We start from the raw sequence: 20,349 nt of genomic DNA, 5'->3' as shown, positions 1-20,349 counted from the left end.
TGATAGTTATTCCTCTTTTCTTCTGTGAAGAGGCTATTTTCATATTTAGGGCTTAATTCATTATTGCATTTGCACCATTTTTTAGTCTAGATTTTGGTGTTTTTCACGTGTTTTTATTTGCGCCTTTTTTAAAATGTATTTTTATATTTATTGGCCTGGTTTATTTCTAGTTTGCCACTGTGGACAAATTTTAAGGTTTCCAAATGTTTTTGCATGATCCATCATTTGCAACTTTTTGAAAAGTCACAAAACTTTTTTCCAGGTGTACTGCAGGTGTGATTTTATGTATTTCTTGAATTTTGGTGCAAATTTTGGGATATTTTAGAGGAACATTCAATGTTTTGCAAAAAAAAGGCGCAAAATAGGTTAAAGATAAAACCAAACAGCATTTTTTAATGTTGCGCTAAATATTTGAACCTCATGTGCCATTTTGAAGAATTTTGAGCAAAAAAAGTCAATGAATACTGTAAGGCAGCGCTAGTCATCACACTGGGGGTAACTCGCTTCGCTGCGTCAATCAATGCACACGTGCAATGTCTTTACGTTTTTCTCACAATGCAGTTTATTATTTCGGCATAAACCGCTAGTCACACAGTCCATCTTAGAATACTCCCGGCATGTTTACACCTATCACCTCCGGGAGCTTCTCAAGTGGCAGAACGGCATATTACACACATCACAATTCATGAGCCAAGTGGCACACAGGCCCACTTGCTCCAGGTTACAGCTTACGGCAAGGTAATAAAGTAGCAATGTTCATATCACAATGTCCATATAGCACAGGGTATTACCTTTGCCGGTTTAGCTGTCTCAGTCCATTACGCTTGCCACCACTGTGGCTTTGTGGCTTCCCAGGTAGGGGTCTCTAGCCGTCGTCCCCTCAAAGGCCACTGACATCCACACAGGATCCAGGCTGCGCCTTTCAGGGTTCCTCAACAAGATGGCTCTCCCTCAAAGGCCACTGGCATCCACACAGGATCCAGGCTCGACCTTCCAGGTACCAGGCTTCACTCCAAAGCCGCTGCCTTCCAAGGCCACTAGCATCCGCACAGGATCCAGTCTTTGCCTTCAGGCTGCCAGGCTTCACTCGGCCTCACTAGGCCTCTCACAAACGGTGTCACACACACACATGGAGCACAGGCCTCACACCGAACACACCTGTCTCAAATTAAGCAGGGTTTATATATGCTGTGCACAGACAGCCACATACTGACAGGACCTTGCTGATGTCACAGTCATGTGATCAGTCAGCTGTGTGTATAGGTCCTGTGTGCTGTCCCAGTCATGTGTACAGAGCTTTACTGTGCATACAGGACCTGTGTGATGTCACAGTCATGTGACCAGTCAGTTAAAGGGGAAGGTACATGGTCCGGTAAACACATCCTGGACCATTTACAGTAATGCTAGCAAGCTGCTGCATTACAATACCAAAAGACAAAAAAAAAAAGAAAAGTAACTTAAAAAAAAAATCACAAATGTTGAATCAGGCCCCTAATTTCCAATAATAGCATTGCATGACTTAAGTCTCCCAACGTCAACTTTGCGCTCTCCACAAGGAGAAACTTTATCCCTTAGTCCCCATTTCAAATGCCTCCCACCCTGCCAGCCAGTCTCCTATTCTGCACTGATGAGTGTTATACACACGCCCGGGCTAAGCGGCGTGTGCGTGGGATTGGTAGTGATTCCACTGGACCGTGCCGGAGAGTGAATGCCTGGAGGGGCGTGACTAAGTATTCACCCGATCCGACCAGGGTCGCACGACGGCATACGACGCCAGTGCACCAAGGAGGAACCGAGCAGAGGGACCAGGTGCTACTCCAGGACAGACCCCGGACACGGCTGTTGACCCACACAGGGGAATACAGGAACAGGCTGGTAGGCTGGCACACAGACTGGTATGCAGGCAGGCGGGTATGCAGGCAGGGGGGTAAAGGCAAGCACAGCTAGAGTGCAGACAGGGAGGCACTAGCAGGTAGGAACACAGGCGGGATAGGACCCAGTACACACCGGGACTCAGGAACAATACAAGCAGAGGGTTACAGGCAAGCACAGCTAGAGTGCCGACAAGGCTGAGCAGGGAGGACAGGGCTCTGTTCACACGGAACAGACAGGAAGGGAAAGACAGAGCCAGATACTCACACAGTACTTGCAGAGACAATAAGCAGGAGTTAGGTACGAGTTCAGACTCTGCAGAAAAAGGAAGGGAACGGACATAGAGGCAAAACAGGTAAAGGACAGGAGAGAGTTCAGACTGGAACTGAGTGTACGGAGGAGACCGACACTGCAGAGGGATACAGGAGCGGGTCTGGGAATACGGCCCCCAGAGAGGCGGAACGAACAGGCAAGGAGCGTGTTCAGACAGGACAGACCAGACGCAGGAGCGGGTCTAGGAAATCGGCCACTAGAAGGCGGAACGAACAGGCAAGGAGCGTGTTCAGACAGGACAGACCAGACACAGGAGCGGGTCTAGGAAATCGGCCACTAGAAGGCGAGAGGAACAGGCTAGGAGCGTGTTCAGACAGGACAGACAAGAGAACACAGAAAGGAGTCAGTTCAGACACGGGAGCTGAAACCGCAAAGCAGGAGACATACAGGACTCAGTTCAGACACGGGAGCTGATACCGCAAAGCAGGAGACATACAGGACTCAGTTCAGACACGGGAGCTGATACCGCAAAGCAGGAGACATACAGGACTCAGTTCAGACACGGGAACTGATACAAAAAGCAGGAGACAAGAGACGGGACCTGGCACCTTCAGAGTGCAAGCACACACTGAAGGAAACACTATGCTCAGGCAGGAATAGATGGGCGCAGCTGAGCTATATACCAGGTGACAGACAGCAATAGGCTGAGGACGCACAAGAGGTGTGACCCACAGCAGGTACAAAAAGCAGGAAGTGATCGGGCGCCGCCCTTAAGCAGCAGAAACAGACACAAACAGACAGCATGGAGGGAAGCCAGAGAGACATTCTGGACAGGAGATCAAGTGCGCGCTCTTGCACAGTGGGAGATGGACCACTATGCAAGGACGCCGCCAGGTATGTTACAATGAGCAGCAAAAATCCTGAAACAACTGTATGCAAATAGAGTGTCTGGTTTGGCGTCATATCCTAAGTCATGTGACCCTTTAAAGGGTCGATGTTCACTTTTAGAATTGTTACTTCCAACAGGTGGCACTAGAGTTGCTGTTCTCTTCCTCTGTGAACAGGCTATCTACGTATTTAATTTCTCAGGGGACCATAGCATGGCTTTTAAAGAGTAGCCATAGTTTTTTTTCCCCATAAATTAATACTACATGTGAAAATAAGAAACTTTGTAATATATCTTATTGGAGAAATCCACTTCTTTCCCCTTCAAGACTGATCATTCATTCTCAAAATTCTCAATTCATTGGTTCCAAGGGGTAACGTTTCTCCTTGTGGAGAGTGACATATAAAGCCTGACATGCCAAGGTGAGGAGACTTTGAAGCCTTGCAGTGCTCCTCTGGGAAAGGAGAGGAGGAGCATTGCAAGGCTTAAAAGTCTCCTCATCTTGGCATGTCAAGCTTGATATGTCACTCTTCGCAAGGAGAAAAATAACCTCTTGAATCCTGGTCACCCAGCCAAACCAGATCTCACATTTTGTACTGACGAGGGGCAGTACCCCGAAACACAGTGTCTGCAAATTGAGATTCTGGTTTGTCTTTTATCCTAAATCATGTGGCGAGGCTTGTTAAAGGGTTGATATTGACTTTTAGGTTTGCTACTTCCAATAGGTGGCACTAGACTTCTAGTCCTCTTCCTATCAGAAGAGACAATTTGCATATTCAATTCATGGGTAAAATCTGTCTTCAGTGAATACAGACTTCCCCATTACTGAGGTAGGAGATGACAGTTGGTTCTCATAAAGTTCTATGGAGAACTGTAACTGTTGTTTCAGGAGAACTTGCAGCAGAATGTCGGTGTCTTCATCTAGATCCTCCCTCCTTCTCCCCTTCATGGAATCTTAAAAGCACCAACTGTTATTTCCTTTCTCAGTAATGGTGAAATCTGTCTTCACTGAATACAGATTGTACCCATGAATTGAGAGTAGAAGATCAGTCCCGGAGGAGAAAGAAGCAGATTTCTCTGATAAGATATATTAAAAAGTTGCTTATTTTCATATCTACTATTGACTTTTGAAATACAAATTAAAATGATGGTTAATCTTAAGCTCTTAACAAGGAGAAACTTTACCACTTAGATAATCTGGTGATACATCTAGCCATAAAATGTAATTTCAGCAATGAAAAGATATTTTGGTTGGATATGTTTTGTGAGCTCCTCCACAGAAACTAAAAGTCACAAAGAATCTATTATTAGGAAGGTCAATAGTAGCCTTCCAACACTAAGCAAAAATTACAGTACTGAAATAATAACTAAACTTTAATGTTTTTTATAATTTTGTCCTGCATGGAAAGTTATGAAACTTTGCACATCACTTTATTAGGGGATTTGTCTTCATTCTTGTAAAAAAAAAAAAACCCTGGCTTTTCCCCAATCAATTTCCTGCCTTTAGCTGCACTGATATCAGAACATTCCCATTAGGAGTACAGATGATGGCAGTGATGGGTCAGCTACTGCCTCCTCCTCTGACTGTTCTGCTTATCAGAACAATCTCCTGCAGCAGCTTATCCCCAGAGTTAGTGAGACACACCTTCTCATTTAAAGATTTTTCTGTAACTTTGAAAATTGTACATTCACACTGAAGGCATCAAAACTATGAATTAACACATGTGGAATTATATACTTAACAAAAAAGTGTGAAACAACTGAAAATATGTCTTATATTCTAGGTTCTTCAAAGTAGCCACCTTTTGCTTTGATGACTGCTTTGCACACTCTTGGCATTATCTTGATGATCTTCAAGAGGTAGTCACCGGAAATGGTTTTCACTTCACAGGTGTGCCCTGTCAGGTTTAATAAGTGGGATTTCTTGCCTTATAAATGGGGTTGGGACCATCAGTTGTGTTGTGCAGAAGTCTGGTGGATACACATCTGATAGTCCTACTGAATAGACTGTTAGAATTTGTATTATGGCAAGAAAAAAGCAGCTAAGTAAAGAAAAATGAGTGGCCATCATTACTTTAAGAAATGAAGGTCAGTCAGTCTGAAAAATTGGGCAAACTTTGAAAGTGTCCCCAAGTGCAGTTGCAAAAACCATCAAGTGCTACAAAGAAACTGGCTCACATGAGGACCGCCCCAGGAAAGGAAGACCAAGAGTCACCTCTGCTTCTGAGGATAAGTTTATCCGAGTCACCAGCCTCAGAAATCGCAGGTTAACAGCAGCTCAGATTAGAGACCAGGTCAATGCCACACAGAGTTCTAGCAGCAGACACATCTCTACAACAACTGTTAAGAGGAGACTTTGTGCAGCAAGCCTTCATGGTAAAATAGCTGCTAGGAAACCACTGCTAAGGATAGGCAACAAGCAGAAGAGACTTGTTTGGGCTAAAGAACACAAGGAATGGACATTAGACCAGTGGAAATCTGTGCTTTGGTCTGATGAGTCCAAATTTGAGATCTTTGGTTCCAACCACCGTGTCTTTGTGCGACGCAGAAAAGGTGAACGGATGGACTCTACATGCCTGGTTCCCACCGTGAAGCATGGAGGAGGAGGTGTGATGGTGTGGGGGTGCTTTGCTGGTGACACTGTTGGGGATTTATTCAAAATTGAAGGCATACTTAACCAGCATGGCTACCACAGCATCTTGCAGCGGCATGCTATTCCATCCGGTTTGCGTTTAGTTGGACCATCATTTATTTTTCAACAGGACAATGACCCCAATCACACCTCCAGGCTGTGTAAGGGCTATTTGACCAAGAAGGAGAGTGATGGGGTGCTACGCCAGATGACCTGGCCTCCACAGTCACCAGATCTGAACCCAATCGAGATGGTTTGGGGTGAGCTGGACCGCAGAGTGAAGGCAAAAGGGCCAACAAGTGCTAAGCATCTCTGAGAACTCCTTCAAGATTGTTGGAAGACCCTTTCCGGTGACTACCTCTTGAAGCTCATCAAGAGAATGCCAAGAGTGAGCAAAGCAGTTATCAAAGCAAAAGGTGGCTACTTTGAAGAACCTAGAATATAAGACATATTTTCAGTTGTTTCGCACTTTTTTGTTAAGTATATAATTCCACATGTGTTAATTCATAGTTTTGATGCCTTCAGTGTGAATGTACAATTTTCAAAGTCATGAACATAGAGAAAAATCTTTAAATGAGAAGGTGTGTCCAAACTTTTGGTCTGTACTGTATATATATTTTCATCTTTTACATATACATTTAAAAATTGCAAAAAGGAAAATGGGCTGATGCTAAAGTTTGGGCACCCTTGGAGATTTGTGTGCTCAGATGACTTTGACCAAGGTTTCAGACATTAATTAGCCTGTTAGGGTTATGGCTTATTCACTATCATCGTTAGGAAAGGCCAGGTGATGCAAATTTCTAGCTTTATAAAAACCCAGCCTCCTCCAAACTTGTGCCAAAAACAGCAGCCGTGGGTTCTTCTAAGGTATTTTTCTGCCGAGCACTCTGAAAATGAAAATGGTAGAGGTCCACAAAGCAGGAGAAGGCTATAAGAAGATAGCAAAGCGTTTTCAAGTTGCCCTTTCCTCAGTTTGAAATGTAATTAAGAAATGGCAGTTACCAGGAACAGTGGAGGTCAAGATAAGGTCTGGAAGACCAAGCAAAATTTCAGTGACAGCTGCTCGTAGGATTACTAGAGATGCAAATCAGAGCCCCCGCTTGACTGCAAAAGACCTTCAGAAATATTTAGCAGACTCTGGAGTTGTGGTACATTGTTCTACTGTTCAGAGACACCTGCACAAATACTGTAGAAAACCATTAAACTTTAGTTACTATTTGGGTAGGGTCTCTCCCCCAAAAAACGGTCCAATTATTCTGATTACAGTTTGATCACAGTGGTATCAGTTTTTCTCAGATGTGAAGGGAAAATAAAAAAGTTTCTCCACCTTCTCTATTTTGTCAGTCTGGGAAAACACTGAATAGCACTCGTGCAAGAATATTGATCATGTGCACGATCTGTTTCAGTAATTTTTGTTAGTATTGGAAGACTACTGTTGATCTTCCTAGTGAGGGATCCTCCATGACTGTTAGCTCCTTAGGAGGAGATCAGACAATACACATAGTGGGAAGAGGCGACCGATTTATATTGGGAATATGATTAGTGACACCAGCGGGTTTAGAGACAAAATGGGCACAGGCGGAATGACTGGAAGGTCCTCAGAAACTGGGCGCCGCTGTTCACTCTGCCGTCTGTGTACTTCCATGCAGGATGATTGCAGAAGACGCAGAAGGAGGCTTGTTTACCGTCACCCTCTTCAGAAAAGTGATTGATGAATTTAAAGCTAAAGCTCGGGAAAACAGGTAAGAGTTTGGCATGAAAGGGCCCAAGAAGAGCGGGACGTTCTGGACCGCAGAGTAAAAGCCATAATCACTCAGAACCAGCATTGATTTGCTTTGTGCCCAGCATGGTATTGATGTCCAGATTTCATAGTGTACCACATAGTGAACAAATAACAATATCTTGTGCCCAAATAATACCGCCAGATAGAGTGGGTACGGAAAGTATTCAGACCCCTTTAAATTTTTCACTCTTTGTTTAATTGCAGCCATTTGATAAATTCTAAAATGTTCATTTTTTTTCTCATTAAAGTACACTCTGCACCCCATCTTGACTGAAAAAAACAGAAATGTAGAAATTTTTGCAAATTTATTAAAAAAGAAAAACTGAAATATCACATGGTCATAAGTATTTAGACCGTTTGCTCAGTATTGAGTAGAAGCCCCCTTTTGAGCTAGAACAGCCATGAGTCTTCTTGGGAATGATGCAACAAGTTTTTCGCACCTGGATTTGGGGATCCTCTGCCATTCTTCCTTGCAGATCCTCTTCAGTTCCGTCAGGTTGGATGGTGAATGTTGGTGGACAGACATTTTCAGGTCTCTCCAGAGATGCTCAATTGGGTTTAGGTCAGGGCTCTGGCTGGGCCAGTCAAGAATGGTCACAGAGTTGTTCTGAAGCCACTCCTTTGTTATTTTAGCTGTGTGCTTAGGGTCATTGTCTTGTTGGAAGATGAACCTTCGGCCAAGTCTGAGGTCCAGAGCACTCTGGAAGAGGTTTTCATCCAGGATATCTCTGTACTTGGCCGCATTCATGTTTCCTTCAATTGCAACCTGTCATCCTGTCCTTGCAGCTGAAAAACACCCCCATAGCATGATGCTGCCACCACCATGTTTCACTGTTGGGATTGTATTGGGCAGGTGATGAGCAGTGCCTGGTTTTCTCCACACATACTGCTTATAATTATCACCAAAAAGTTCTATCTTCGTCTCATCAGACCAGAGAATCTTATTTTTAATAGTTTGTGAGTCCTTCATGTGTCTTTGAGCAAACTCTATGCGGGCTTTTGATATGTCTTGCACTGAGAAGAGGCTTCCGTCGGGCCACTCTGCCATAAAGGCCCGACTGGTGGAGGGCTGCAGTGATAGTTGGCTTTGTGGAGCTTTCTCCTCCCATTTTCCTACTGCATCTGTGGAGCTCAGCCACAGTGATCTTGGGGTTGTTCTTTACCTCTCTCACCAAGGCTCTTCTCCCACGATTGCTCAGTTTGTCTGGACGGCCATGTCTAGGAAGATATCTGGTGGTCCCAAACTTCTTCCATTTAGGGAATATGGAGGCCACTGTGCTCTTAGGAACCTTGAGTACTGCAGAAATTCTTTTGTAACCTTGGCCAGATCTGTGCCTTGCCACAATTCTGTCTCTGAGCTCCTTGGGCAGTTCCTTTGAGCTCATGATTCTCATTTGGTCTGACATGCACTGTGAGCTGTGAGGTCTTATATAGACAGGTGTGTGTCTTTCCAAATCAAGTCCTACCAGTTTAATTAAACACAGCTGGACTCCAATGAAGGAGTAGAACAATCTCAAGAAGGATCACAAGGAAATGGACAGCATGTGACTTAAACATGAGTGTTTGAGCAAAGGGTCGAATACTTATGACCATGTGATATTTCAGTTTTTCTTTTTTAATAAATTTGCAAAAATTTCTACATTTCTGTTTTTTTTTCAGTCAACATGGGGTGCAGAGTGTACTTTAATGAGAAAAAAAATGAACTTTTTAGAATTTACCAAATGGCTGCAATGAAACAAAGAGTGAAAAATTTAAAGGGGTCTGAATACTTTCTGTACCCACTGTAGTTGCCTAATTGCCTAAATTACACTGGAGGTGTCACTGGGCAGATAATAGAGCTGGAGTGACAGAGGCTTCAGATCTACCATAGCTCTTCAGCCTTATTTGCATATAAATACAAACCCTTATTTCTCAGTACTGGAGGAAGGAACTGGCCATGTAAATGTATCGCAGGACCTGTCTCTGAAAGAGCTACATGTGCATATAAATAGTTTATGGTGTGAAATCTTGCTGATAGATTCCCTTTAATGTGGTCTGTGGTCATAAATCAGCTGAGAGGAGCTCAGAAAAACACAGAGTTACAAACTCCGCGTCAGACTGTTATAGCAGGTAACTGACAGATTCTCAGTTAACTCACTGTGCAACCAATAATAGTGTACACAAAGGCTATATAGAGTTATATGAAAAAGTTTGGGCTCCCCTATTAATCTTAAGCTTAATGTTTTCTTAAAATTGGTGTTTTTGCAACAGCTATTTCAGTTTGATATATGTAATAACTGTTGGACACAGTAATGTTTCTGCCTTGAAATGAGGTTTATTGTACTAACAGAAAATGTGCAATCTGCATTCAAACAAAATTTGACAGGTGCATAAGTATGGGCACCCTTATCATTTTCTTGGTTTAAATACTCCTACCTACTTTTTACTGACTTACTAAAGCACTTTTTTGGGTTTTGTAACCTTATTGAGCTTTGAACTTCATAGCCAGGTGTATGCAATCATGAGAAAAGCTACTTAAAGTGGCCACTTGCAAGTTGTTCTCCTGTTTGAATCTCCTCTGAAGAGTGGCATTATGGGCTCCTCAAAACAACTGTCAAATGATCTGAAAACAAAGATTATTCAACATAGTTGTTCAGGGGAAGGATACAAAAAGCTGTCTCAGAGATTTAACCTGTCAGTTTCCACTGTGAGGAACATAGTAAGGAAATGGAAGAACACAGGGACAGTTCTTGTTAAGGCCAGAAGTGGCAGGCCAAGAAAAACATCAGAAAGGCAGAGAAGAAGAATGGTGAGATCAGTCAAGGACAATCCTCAGACCACCTCCAGAGAGCTGCAGCATCAACTTGTTGCAGATGGTGTCACTGTGCATCGGTCAACTATACAATGCACTTTGCACAAGGAGAAGCTGTATGGGAGAGTGATGCGAAAGAAGCTGTTTCTGCAAGCACACCACAAACAGAGTCGGCTGAGATATGCAAAAGCACATTTGGAGAAGCCAATTTCTTTTTGGAAGAAGGTCGTGTGGACTGATGAAACCAAGATTGAGTTGTTTGGTCATACAAAAAGGCGTTATGCCTGGCGGCAAAAAAACACAGCATTACAAGAAAAACACTTGCTACCCACAGTAAAATTTGGTGGAGGTTCCATCATGCTTTGGGGCTGTGTGGCCAATGCCGGCACCGGGAATCTTGTTAAAGTTGAGGGACGCATGGATTCCACTCAGTATCAGCAGATTCTTGACAATAATGTTCAAGAATCAGTGACAAAGTTGAAGTTACGCAGGGGATGGATCTTTCAGCAAGACAATGATCCAAAACACGGCTCCAAGTCTACTCAGGCATTCATGCAGAGGAACAATTACAATGTTCTGGAATGGCCATCCCAGTCCCCAGACCTGAATATCATTGAACATCTGTGGGATCATTTGAAGAGGGCTGTCCATGCTCGGCGACCATCAAACTTAACTGAACTGGAATTGTTTTGTAAAGAGGAATGGTCAAAGATACCTTCATCCAGGATCCAGGAACTCATTAAAAGCTACAGGAAGCGACTAGAGGCTGTTATTTTTGCAAAAGGAGGATCTACTAAATATTAATGTCACTTTTCTGGTGAGGTGCCCATACTTATGCACCTGTCAAATTTTGTTTGAATGCAGATTGCACATTTTCTGTTAGTACAATAAACCTCATTTCAAGGCAGAAACATTACTGTGTCCAACAGTTATTACATATATCAAACTGAAATAGCTGTTGCAAAAACACCAATTTTAAGAAAACATTAAGCTTAAGATTAATAGGGGTGCCCAAACTTTTTCATATAACTGTAAATGCAAATGGTGCAAATTTTTAACAAAACCTAATAAAAAAAAAAAATTTAGCCTTAAAAACATGTATTTAGGTAAAAAAAAAAATTAACCAGCACCAAGATCCCTTGTCCAGGGCCCTGCTGATGTATGTGGAATCCCCATTGTCATGATATATATTTACAGTTATTTAGGAGATAACCCCTTTATTATGCATTGGGATGGGTCATTGCACCTTTACCACTTTCACACAGCAACATTGGCTGGATGGATTTTTGGCTCCAATGTGCTGGGACCAAGTTGCAGTCCCTTATTTTTTTGATATTACATAATTATTCTTCTGCTCTGTTTCTGTAAGATCTGTCTGGATGGGCATAGCCATACATAAAGCAGGAGGATCTATCAGCTAGTGTGTAACTAAAGAGGTTGTCCACTACCTTTACATTGATGGCCTATCCTTTGGATAGATCATCAATGTCTGATCGGCCAGGGTCCAACATTCGGCACCCCCGCCGATCAGCTGTCATTGGTGTCGGCGGATGCCTGCCGGAAGTACTCACTTGCGGAGCTAGCCGTCTTCTAATAGTGGCCGCTGCAGGGTACTACACATCCGTCCCCTATTGATATGAGTAGGAGGCGGATGTGCAGTACCCTGCCGTGGTCACTACAAGAAGATGGCCAGCTCCGCTATCGGGCAGTTCTGGTCAGCGACACCGATGACAGCTGATCAGCGGGGGTGCCGAGTGTTGGACCCCGGCCGATCGAACCCCGGCCGATAGGTCATTAATGAAAACGTAGTGGGAACCCTATTTAACTGTTGCCTGACTGAATTGATCATATTTCTCTCTTTAGGTTCATAGTGCGGGAGTTTAACTTCAATGAGAAAGAGCTGCAGTCAGAAAAAGATGAGATCATTAAGCTGGAGGCAGATAAGAAGCAGCAGTATGTAAGTTTTAATGACACCACCATGCGGTTTGGACAATTTATTCTCGTTTTATTGAAGGTTATACAACATAACAAGGTTACATCATAGAACAAATGAACAAACAGCATTTGTCATTGCTCATTATTACTGTTAACCTTGCCCTTAACATACCATAAATCTAATATCGTAACCAAAACCATAACACACCCATGTCAGGCACCAAATATCACATACTTTAAGAGAATACCCCTCATCACCTGGGGACTAATGTGAGTCAAAGGGAAATCAAACCAAGGCTTCGATACCTTCTCACATTTTCGAGGACAATGTGTATTTTTATATACCACCCTCTCTTAAGACGCTGCAGTATTTACCATATTGACCCAGTGTGAAATCCGCAGGGGTCTTCTATCCATCCATCTCATGGTGATAGCCTTGTGAGCCAAAAACAGTGTTTCCCTGAGAAGAATGCGAGGGTGGTGAGACCAGGTCTCCTCATCAAGGATTCCTAATAAACCCACCTTAGGGCAGAGGGATACAGGGGGTTATATGATCTCCCTGAGGATAGCTTTGGCCTCCTTCCAAAACTCTGCAATAGGAGGGCGATATACACATCAGCTGTATAAAATCTGCCGCCTCTTCCCCACACCTACGGCAACCTGCAGTGGTGGAACTACCCATTTTATATAACTTGCTAGGTGTCGGGAAGCATTGATGGACTTTATCTTGTTGAATATAGCTTGCTATTAATTGCCGGTGAAACATGATGTGGGTTAGTCAAGGCCTCGCTCCAATCCTCCTCTGATAGGGAGGGTATTACTGTCCTCCATTTGGCCTCAACCAACAATGGCGATGAGGAGCATCTTCTGCTTAGTAACTGGGTGTATAAAAAGGAGATCAACCCCTTGGGTTCCTGGCTCCTTAGAATCCTAATCAGAGGGTAGGAGGATGTGAAAATATTTCCAATGTCTGGGAACTGGGCATGCCTAAGTTGCGTATTCCTAAGGAAAGCATGTCTGGGTACTTGACATTGATGGAAGGAAACAAGAAGTCCAGAGTCCTGACCCATAAGTTCCATCAAAACTGAGCATCTTGGGAATGGAGCAATTCGGGAAGAGCACTGTTGTGTCATGAGGGGACTCAGCTACTGTGTCCTTGAATTGAAAAATCTTTTTGGTGGCTTTCCACACTTGTACCGCAAGTCTATGAATTGGCTAGAAGGAGTGTGATTATTGCTCTGTGCCTCCAAGATCCCCCCCCGTAGACTCTGAAGACTCAAATAGTGCACAAGGTGGTATACAGAATTAGGCAAATGATTATCTACTATCCAGTGTTGTAGAAAGCGAAGTTGGCCAGCTAAGTAGTATAAGAAGAAGTCCGGGAGAGCCGCCACTGCCCCATCCCTGATTTTCTGAAGGGGGCTGGCTGACTGATCATTTCAATAGACAAGCCAGCCCCTTTCTGTGTCACAGCCCATGCATAGACAAACATTAAAATGAGCAATCAGCCAGCCTCCTTCACACACAGATCTGATAATGTGCCAGGAATCATCAGATTATTTTTTTTAAGTGGTTGAATCACTGAAGATAATTAAAAAGTTCAGAACATTTGCCGCCAAAACTGTCCTGTACTGATCTGTGGGAAGCTGATCTACCTCTACTGCTCTGACCTACAGGGACCTCTGCTGCGCTGGTTAAAAGTAAACTTCAGTGAAGCGTTCATTGCCTGGACTCATGTAAAAGCCTTGCGAGTGTTCGTGGAGTCTGTTCTAAGGTGAGGACCTTGTGGTATCCATTGTACAATGTGAATATTGCTTCTGGGCGGAGAGAAACTTTCTTTAAGGCTACGTTCACATGACTGTGTTTCTTGGTCTGTTTGTGAAAAAAATGATCTTGCACAGACCAAATTTTTTTAACTGCTGATGAATAAAAATGAATCGTATTGATGAAAAAGTGTGTTTTTGGCTAGGATGAAAATCAGACATTTTTTTATATGGTCGTGTGAACTTAGCCTCTGTGTGTGAATAATATTGTCTGCTGCTTGATTTAAAGGTTCATGCACGCAGGCTTATTATGGGTCCAAAGGTGCCCGTGTTTGTCAGGCAATCCCCGCATGTTTTGTGGCTGTCTAACCGCCGTGAAACATACGGCCGCAGGGACTCGAACATGTCACTTGACCACCCGCGGTACTCGGTGCGTTCCCAAGCACCCTAGACCATATCACTCGAGCACTCGCGGTACTCGGTGCGTTCCCAAGCACCCTAGACCATATCACTCGAGCACCCGCGGTACTCGGTGTGTTCCTAAGCACCCTAGGGAAACTCAAGTAACGAGCAGTTGCGCTAATCTTGAGTTGACTCCTGTAAGTAATGTAAAGCTCTTGCCCATCTGTCAACTCCCTGCATTGGGATGACAGTTTTCACATTGCCTGTGACATGCATAATGCTGCTGCACATGGCGCAGTCTGCAGCATTTCATGTGCTTTAGACCCGGATCCATGACTCTCCAGCACAATTTGGTACAATTTAGTTCAATTTTTTTGGGATACAATCTTTATGGCTACCTGGGTTCTTGCTGTAACATTAGTTTAGACACTTTTTAATTACCGGGGTTATTTTTTTAATTACTTATGTTAGTGTTACTTATGTTAGTGTTGTTTGATTTTGTAGTATGCCTTCCTAATCTTATATACTCATGGATCCGCTGTTCTCTCCAGGGCTTTGTGTTACTTGGTCCCCTCTTCCCTCTGTTCTCACCAGGGCTTTGTGTTACTTGGTCCCCTCTTCCCTCTGTTCTCACCAGGGCTTTGTGTTACTTGGTCCCCTCTTCCCTCTGTTCTCACCAGGGCCTTGTGTTACTTGGTCCCCTCTTCCCTCTGTTCTCTTCAGGGCTTTGTGCTACTTGGTCCCCTCTACCCTCTGTTCTCACCAGGGTTTTGTGCAACTTGGTCCCCTCTTCCCTCTGTTCTCACCAGGGCTTTGTGCAACTTGGTCCCCTCTTCCCTCTGTTCTCACCAGGGCTTTGTGTTACTTGGTCCCCTCTTCCCTCTGTTCTCACCAGGGCTTTGTGCAACTTGGTCCCCTCTTCCCTCTGTTCTCACCCAGGCTTTGTGTTACTTGGTCCCCTCTTCCCTCTGTTCTCTTCAGGGCTTTGTGCTACTTGGTCCCCTCTACCCTCTGTTCTCACCAGGGCTTTGTGCAACTTGGTCCCCTCTTCCCTCTGTTCTCACCAGGGCTTTGTGTTACTTGGTCACCTCTACCCTCTGTTCTCACCAGGGCTTTGTGCAACTTGGTCCCCTCTTCCCTCTGTTCTCACCAGGGCTTTGTGTTACTTGGTCCCCTCTTCCCTCTGTTCTCACCAGGGCTTTGTGTTACTTGATCCCCTCTACCCTCTGTTCTTACCAGGGCTTTGTGCAACTTGGTCCCCTCTTCCCTCTGTTCTCACCAGGGCTTTGTGTTAGTTGGTCCCCTCTTCCCTCTGTTCTCACCAGGGCTTTGTGCTACTTGGTCCCCTCTTCCCTCTGTTCTCACCAGGGCTTTGTGCAACTTGGTCCCCTCTTCCCTCTGTTCTCACCAGGGCTTTGTGTTACTTGGTCCCCTCTTCCCTCTGTTCTCACCAGGGCTTTGTGCAACTTGGTCCCCTCTTCCCTCTGTTCTCACCCGGGCTTTGTGTTACTTGGTCCCCTCTTCCCTCTGTTCTCTTCAGGGCTTTGTGCTACTTGGTCCCCTCTACCCTCTGTTCTCACCAGGGCTTTGTGCAACTTGGTCCCCTCTACCCTCTGTTCTCACCAGGGCTTTGTGCAACCTGGTCCCCTCTTCCCTCTGTTCTCACCAGGGCTTTGTGTTACTTGGTCCCCTCTTCCCTCTGTTCTCACCAGGGCTTTGTGCAACTTGGTCCCCTCTTCCCTCTGTTCTCACCCGGGCTTTGTGTTACTTGGTCCCCTCTTTCCTCTGTTCTCTTCAGGGCTTTGTGCTACTTGGTCCCCTCTACCCTCTGTTCTCACCAGGGCTTTGTGCAACTTGGTCCCCTCTACCCTCTGTTCTCACCAGGGCTTTGTGCAACCTGGTCCCCTCTTCCCTCTGTTCTCACCAGGGCTTTGTGTTACTTGGTCCCCTCTTCCCTCTGTTCTCACCAGGGCTTTGTGTTACTTGATCCCCTCTACCCTCTGTTCTTACCAGGGCTTTGTGTTACTTGGTCCCCTCTTCCCTCTGTTCTCACCAGGGCTTTGTGTTACTTGGTCCCCTCTACCCTCTGTTCTCACCAGGGCTTTGTGTTACTTGGTCCCCTCTTCCCTCTGTTCTCACCAGGGCTTTGTGTTACTTGGTCCCCTCTTCCTTCTGTTCTCACCAGGACTTTGTGTTACTTGGTCCCCTCTTCCCTCTGTTCTCACCAGGGCTTTGTGTTACTTGGTCCCCTCTTCCCTCTGTTCTCACCAGGGCTTTGTGCTACTTGGTCCCCTCTTCCCTCAACATGCTTGATCATGTGATTTCTCCCTACTTGGGTCTTATCTTACATCAGGTACACAAACAGGATGGAGGATTGTTTCTCAGAGCTCACGCCTTCTGTTTTTTTTCTATGTATTTGCTATGAGGAACTGTGCTTCAGACTGCCCATGTGCATCATTTATTATGACTTTAAGGGAAGATCTGAGAACGGAAATTCACGTGCATAGTGTAAGGCACGTGGTGGAACACATGGCTGTAAAAGGGGTATTAAGCGCCACATGGCAGCCCCTTAAAAGATTGCCAACAAATTTTGTAACTTAGTTAGTATCCTTGTTATCATAGGTATGGCTTGCCGGTGAACTTCCAGGCAGTAATTCTACAGCCCAACAAGAAGTCCATGAAAAGATTGCGAGATGTGTTGAACGCCCTTTTCCGACACTTGGATGAGGCAGCAGCTGCCAACATGAAGGATGTAAGTAGAAGGCACCGGTGAAAGGTAACATTTTCTGGCTCTATTCAGGGTTTAACAACGCTGAACCTCCCTTTCCTCTTGAGCACGTCTCCCAACATCCTGTCATACAATGACATCTGCAGATCTGCTTAGATTTTCATAGAGAGGTTGTCCACTACTTTTACATTGATGACCTATCCTTAGGATAGGTCATTGATGTCTGATCGGCCGGGGTCCGACACCAGAGGCCCCGCCGATCAGCTGTTATCGGTGTAGTCGGCTGCTGGCAGGAAGAACTCACTTACCAAGCTGCTCCGGCTACTTGTAGTGGCCGCTGAAGGGTACTACACATCCACCTCCTATTGATTTGAATAGGAGGCAGATGTGCAGTACCAAGCTCCGGCCACTACAACTAGACGGAGCATCTTGGCAAACGAGTACTTCCTGTCGGTGGCCACCTCCGCGAACACCGATAACGATCGGATATTGATGGTATCCTAGGAATAGTTCAAAGTAAAAGTAGCGGACAACCTCTTTAAGGGACACATATACATTAGATCAATACCGCCTGAACCCACTGATATCGACAGGTTCAGCCAACAGTCTAATGTGTAAGGGGGCATCGGCTGTAGGCATGGAGTTTACAAATGTTTTCAGCTGATTTACCAACTGCGAGTTTTTAATAAGTCGGAGGTCCATTTCTCCTACCCACAAGATAGCAGTGGCATGGGGAGTGCAGCGGTAAGTCTAAGCCACGCCTCCCCAACCTGTCCTATCGCAGAGCACAGTAATGATGGAGAAGGCGTGGCTTAGACTTACCACTGCGCACCCCCATGCCACTGCTATCTTGTGAGTACGAGAACAGGACCTCCGATCTGGAGAGACAAAGCTCCGGGAGGCAAATGGAGGGCACCAGCTACGGTAATCATACATGAGAAATGTAACGTCACTTTTCAGTCCAAGGGTGAAGGGTCACTTTAAGAGACACGTAAAGATTTGCTAAGTCGTCTCCCCTTTTTGTGGGAGAGAATGTTGGATGGCAAGAACGATTTCATATGTCCACTGGAGTGTCTGTAGAGTATCTACATAACTTGTATCATGGCTTGTACTGACTATGATTTGCTTATTATCATAGGTGAATATGGATATTCCTGGCTTACAACTGAACACTCAAGACTATTACCCGTACGTCTGCTTCAATATCGACCTGACCAGCTTAGACTTTGAGTCGTAGTGTTAGATACTATGTAAGACACAGAACATACCATAGTGAATTCCCTGGTGACCATCGGTCCTTTAACACTGTGCTGATATTGCTGCCTAGTCTTTCCTCGAGACTTGTCCTTTTAGAGTATGTTCACACATTGTGTTTTTTTTAATGCGTTTTTTTTTAATGTAAATTAAAAGCTGCTTTTTTCCATACCAGCAAAAGCTACAGTATGAGACTTCAGAAATCTCATGCACACTACTACTTTTTGTCCCCAGAGTTGGAAAACTGCTTTTTTTGAAAATTGCTGCATTTCTATTCTTTGAGAGTTTTTAAAGCATTTTTTCACCATAGAAAAGCAATAAAAAAGTGCAAAAAACGCAACCATGCGTTTTTGATTAATTAAACTAACTTTATTAAACATGTACTCTAGATAAATGACACAAATCTGCAGCAAAATGTGCTTTTTTGTATGCAGCTTTTTACTGTCAAGAGACCAGGTTTTGGCTGCAGAAAAAACGCAGGTAAAAAAGCAAAAAGTGAACATAGCCTTAATCAGCATCGAAAAGGAAACTGTATGAAACGAGCCGGTAATGTATGTGCTAATACTAGAGCTATGAAGACGACAAGACTCACCAGCATGTAATATTTGTAAATTATATCATGACCCTGTGCCTGGTGGACTGTGACCACCTGTAATAAAAAGATATATTATATATATACCTGTATAGTGCCTATCTGTGACTAACTAGTACGATACGATCTAGTTTGGTATATATGATGTACACTCTGCAAGTGCAATGAATGGCCCAAATAATGAAAAAATAGAATTAGACTTACCGGTAATTCGGTTTCTAATAACCACCACGACAGCACACTGGAGGATGTAAACCCACCCTAATAGGGAAAGAGGTTTAAATAGTCCATTCCACATCCTCCCTCCAGTGTTTTTATAAAGGACCACACAAGTATGGATGCTTCAAATTATATTTATTCAAATTAAATGATTGGCTAACCAAGCCTGTGAGGGAATTACCAGTGCTGTCGTGGTGGGTTATTAGAAACCAAATTACCGGTAAGTCTAATTCTATTTTCTCCAATAACCCCCCACGACAGCACCAAAGGAGGAGTACCAAAGACTCATGTTTAGGGAGGGACAATGGCCTGAAGCACTTTCCGCCCAAAGGCCAAGTCTTTAATGGACATTAAATTAAGTTTGTAATGCTTGGTGAAGGTATGGACCGAGGACCATGTAGCTGCTCTACATATCTGCTCGAGGGAAGCGCTAGCCTTTTCTGCCCAGGAGAAGGACATGGCTCTAGTAGAGTGTGCTTTCAGTTTCTCTGGGGGTGAGAGATTTTGGATCTGATATGATTCCACAATTGCTTTCTTGATCCAAGTAGCGATGGTAACCTTTGAGACCTTCTTCCCTCTGTTCTGACCAAATGGCTGAATAAAGAGGTTCTGATCCTTCCTCCAGGCCTCTGTTTTTTGGAGGTAGTGAAGAACAACCCGCCTTACGTCCAAAGTATGGTATTCTTCTTCCCTTTTATTTTTTGGGTCTTGACAGAAGGAAGGCAGAATTATCTCCTGAGACCTATGAAAGTCTGAGACTACCTTTGGCAAGAAAGATGGGTCCAGTTGTAGAATAATCCTATCATCCAGGATTCTCCGATATGGGTCATTCACTGAGAAGGCTTGGATTTCTCCTACTCTTCTAGCAGTGGTAATCGCTACTAGAAATGTTGTTTTCCGAGCTAATTTATCCAGCTCTATTGAGGCCAAAGGTTCAAATGGTGGTAGTGTCAGACCTTTAAGGACGATATTAAGATCCCAGGAGGGAACGTGGTTGATTATTTTGGGATGCAGACGAGTAGCTGCTGTCATGAACCTTTTTACCCATCGCTGTTCAGGTAGGCTCTGGTCGAAATAAATACTCAGCACCGCGATCTGAACCTTGAGGGTGCTGGGTCTAAGGCCCTTCTCCAGCCCTTCTTGCAGAAAATCCAAGATCTGGGTCATGTCAGGATGCCGAAGATCTGGTATATTTGGTTTATACCATGTTAGGAAGGTC

General features: G+C 44.3%; 1 protein-coding gene across 1 annotated transcript in view; it reads left to right on the top strand.

Moving 5' to 3' along the window:
* The window catches only part of ATP6V1C2 (ATPase H+ transporting V1 subunit C2), a 68,328-nt gene extending 49,365 nt beyond the window's left edge, over positions 1 to 18,963 (top strand). Inside the window, exons 9-13 of the mRNA XM_073672970.1 lie at positions 7,313 to 7,405; positions 12,101 to 12,194; positions 13,849 to 13,946; positions 16,960 to 17,089; positions 18,204 to 18,963. Coding sequence (XP_073529071.1) covers positions 7,313 to 7,405; positions 12,101 to 12,194; positions 13,849 to 13,946; positions 16,960 to 17,089; positions 18,204 to 18,302 — 514 coding nt within the window. The 3' untranslated portion in view covers positions 18,303 to 18,963. The remainder of the gene's footprint in view (positions 1 to 7,312; positions 7,406 to 12,100; positions 12,195 to 13,848; positions 13,947 to 16,959; positions 17,090 to 18,203) is intronic.
* The last annotated feature ends 1,386 nt before the right edge of the window (positions 18,964 to 20,349 follow it).

The sequence above is a fragment of the Phyllobates terribilis genome, unplaced genomic scaffold (genome assembly GCF_046119375.1).
Source record: "Phyllobates terribilis strain yellow unplaced genomic scaffold, ASM4611937v1 Scaffold_3__8_contigs__length_932513732, whole genome shotgun sequence".
Lineage (NCBI taxonomy): Eukaryota > Metazoa > Chordata > Amphibia > Anura > Dendrobatidae > Phyllobates > Phyllobates terribilis.
The sequence above is the reverse complement of the archived record's forward strand: the minus strand, read 5'-3'. Positions and strand labels throughout refer to the sequence as shown.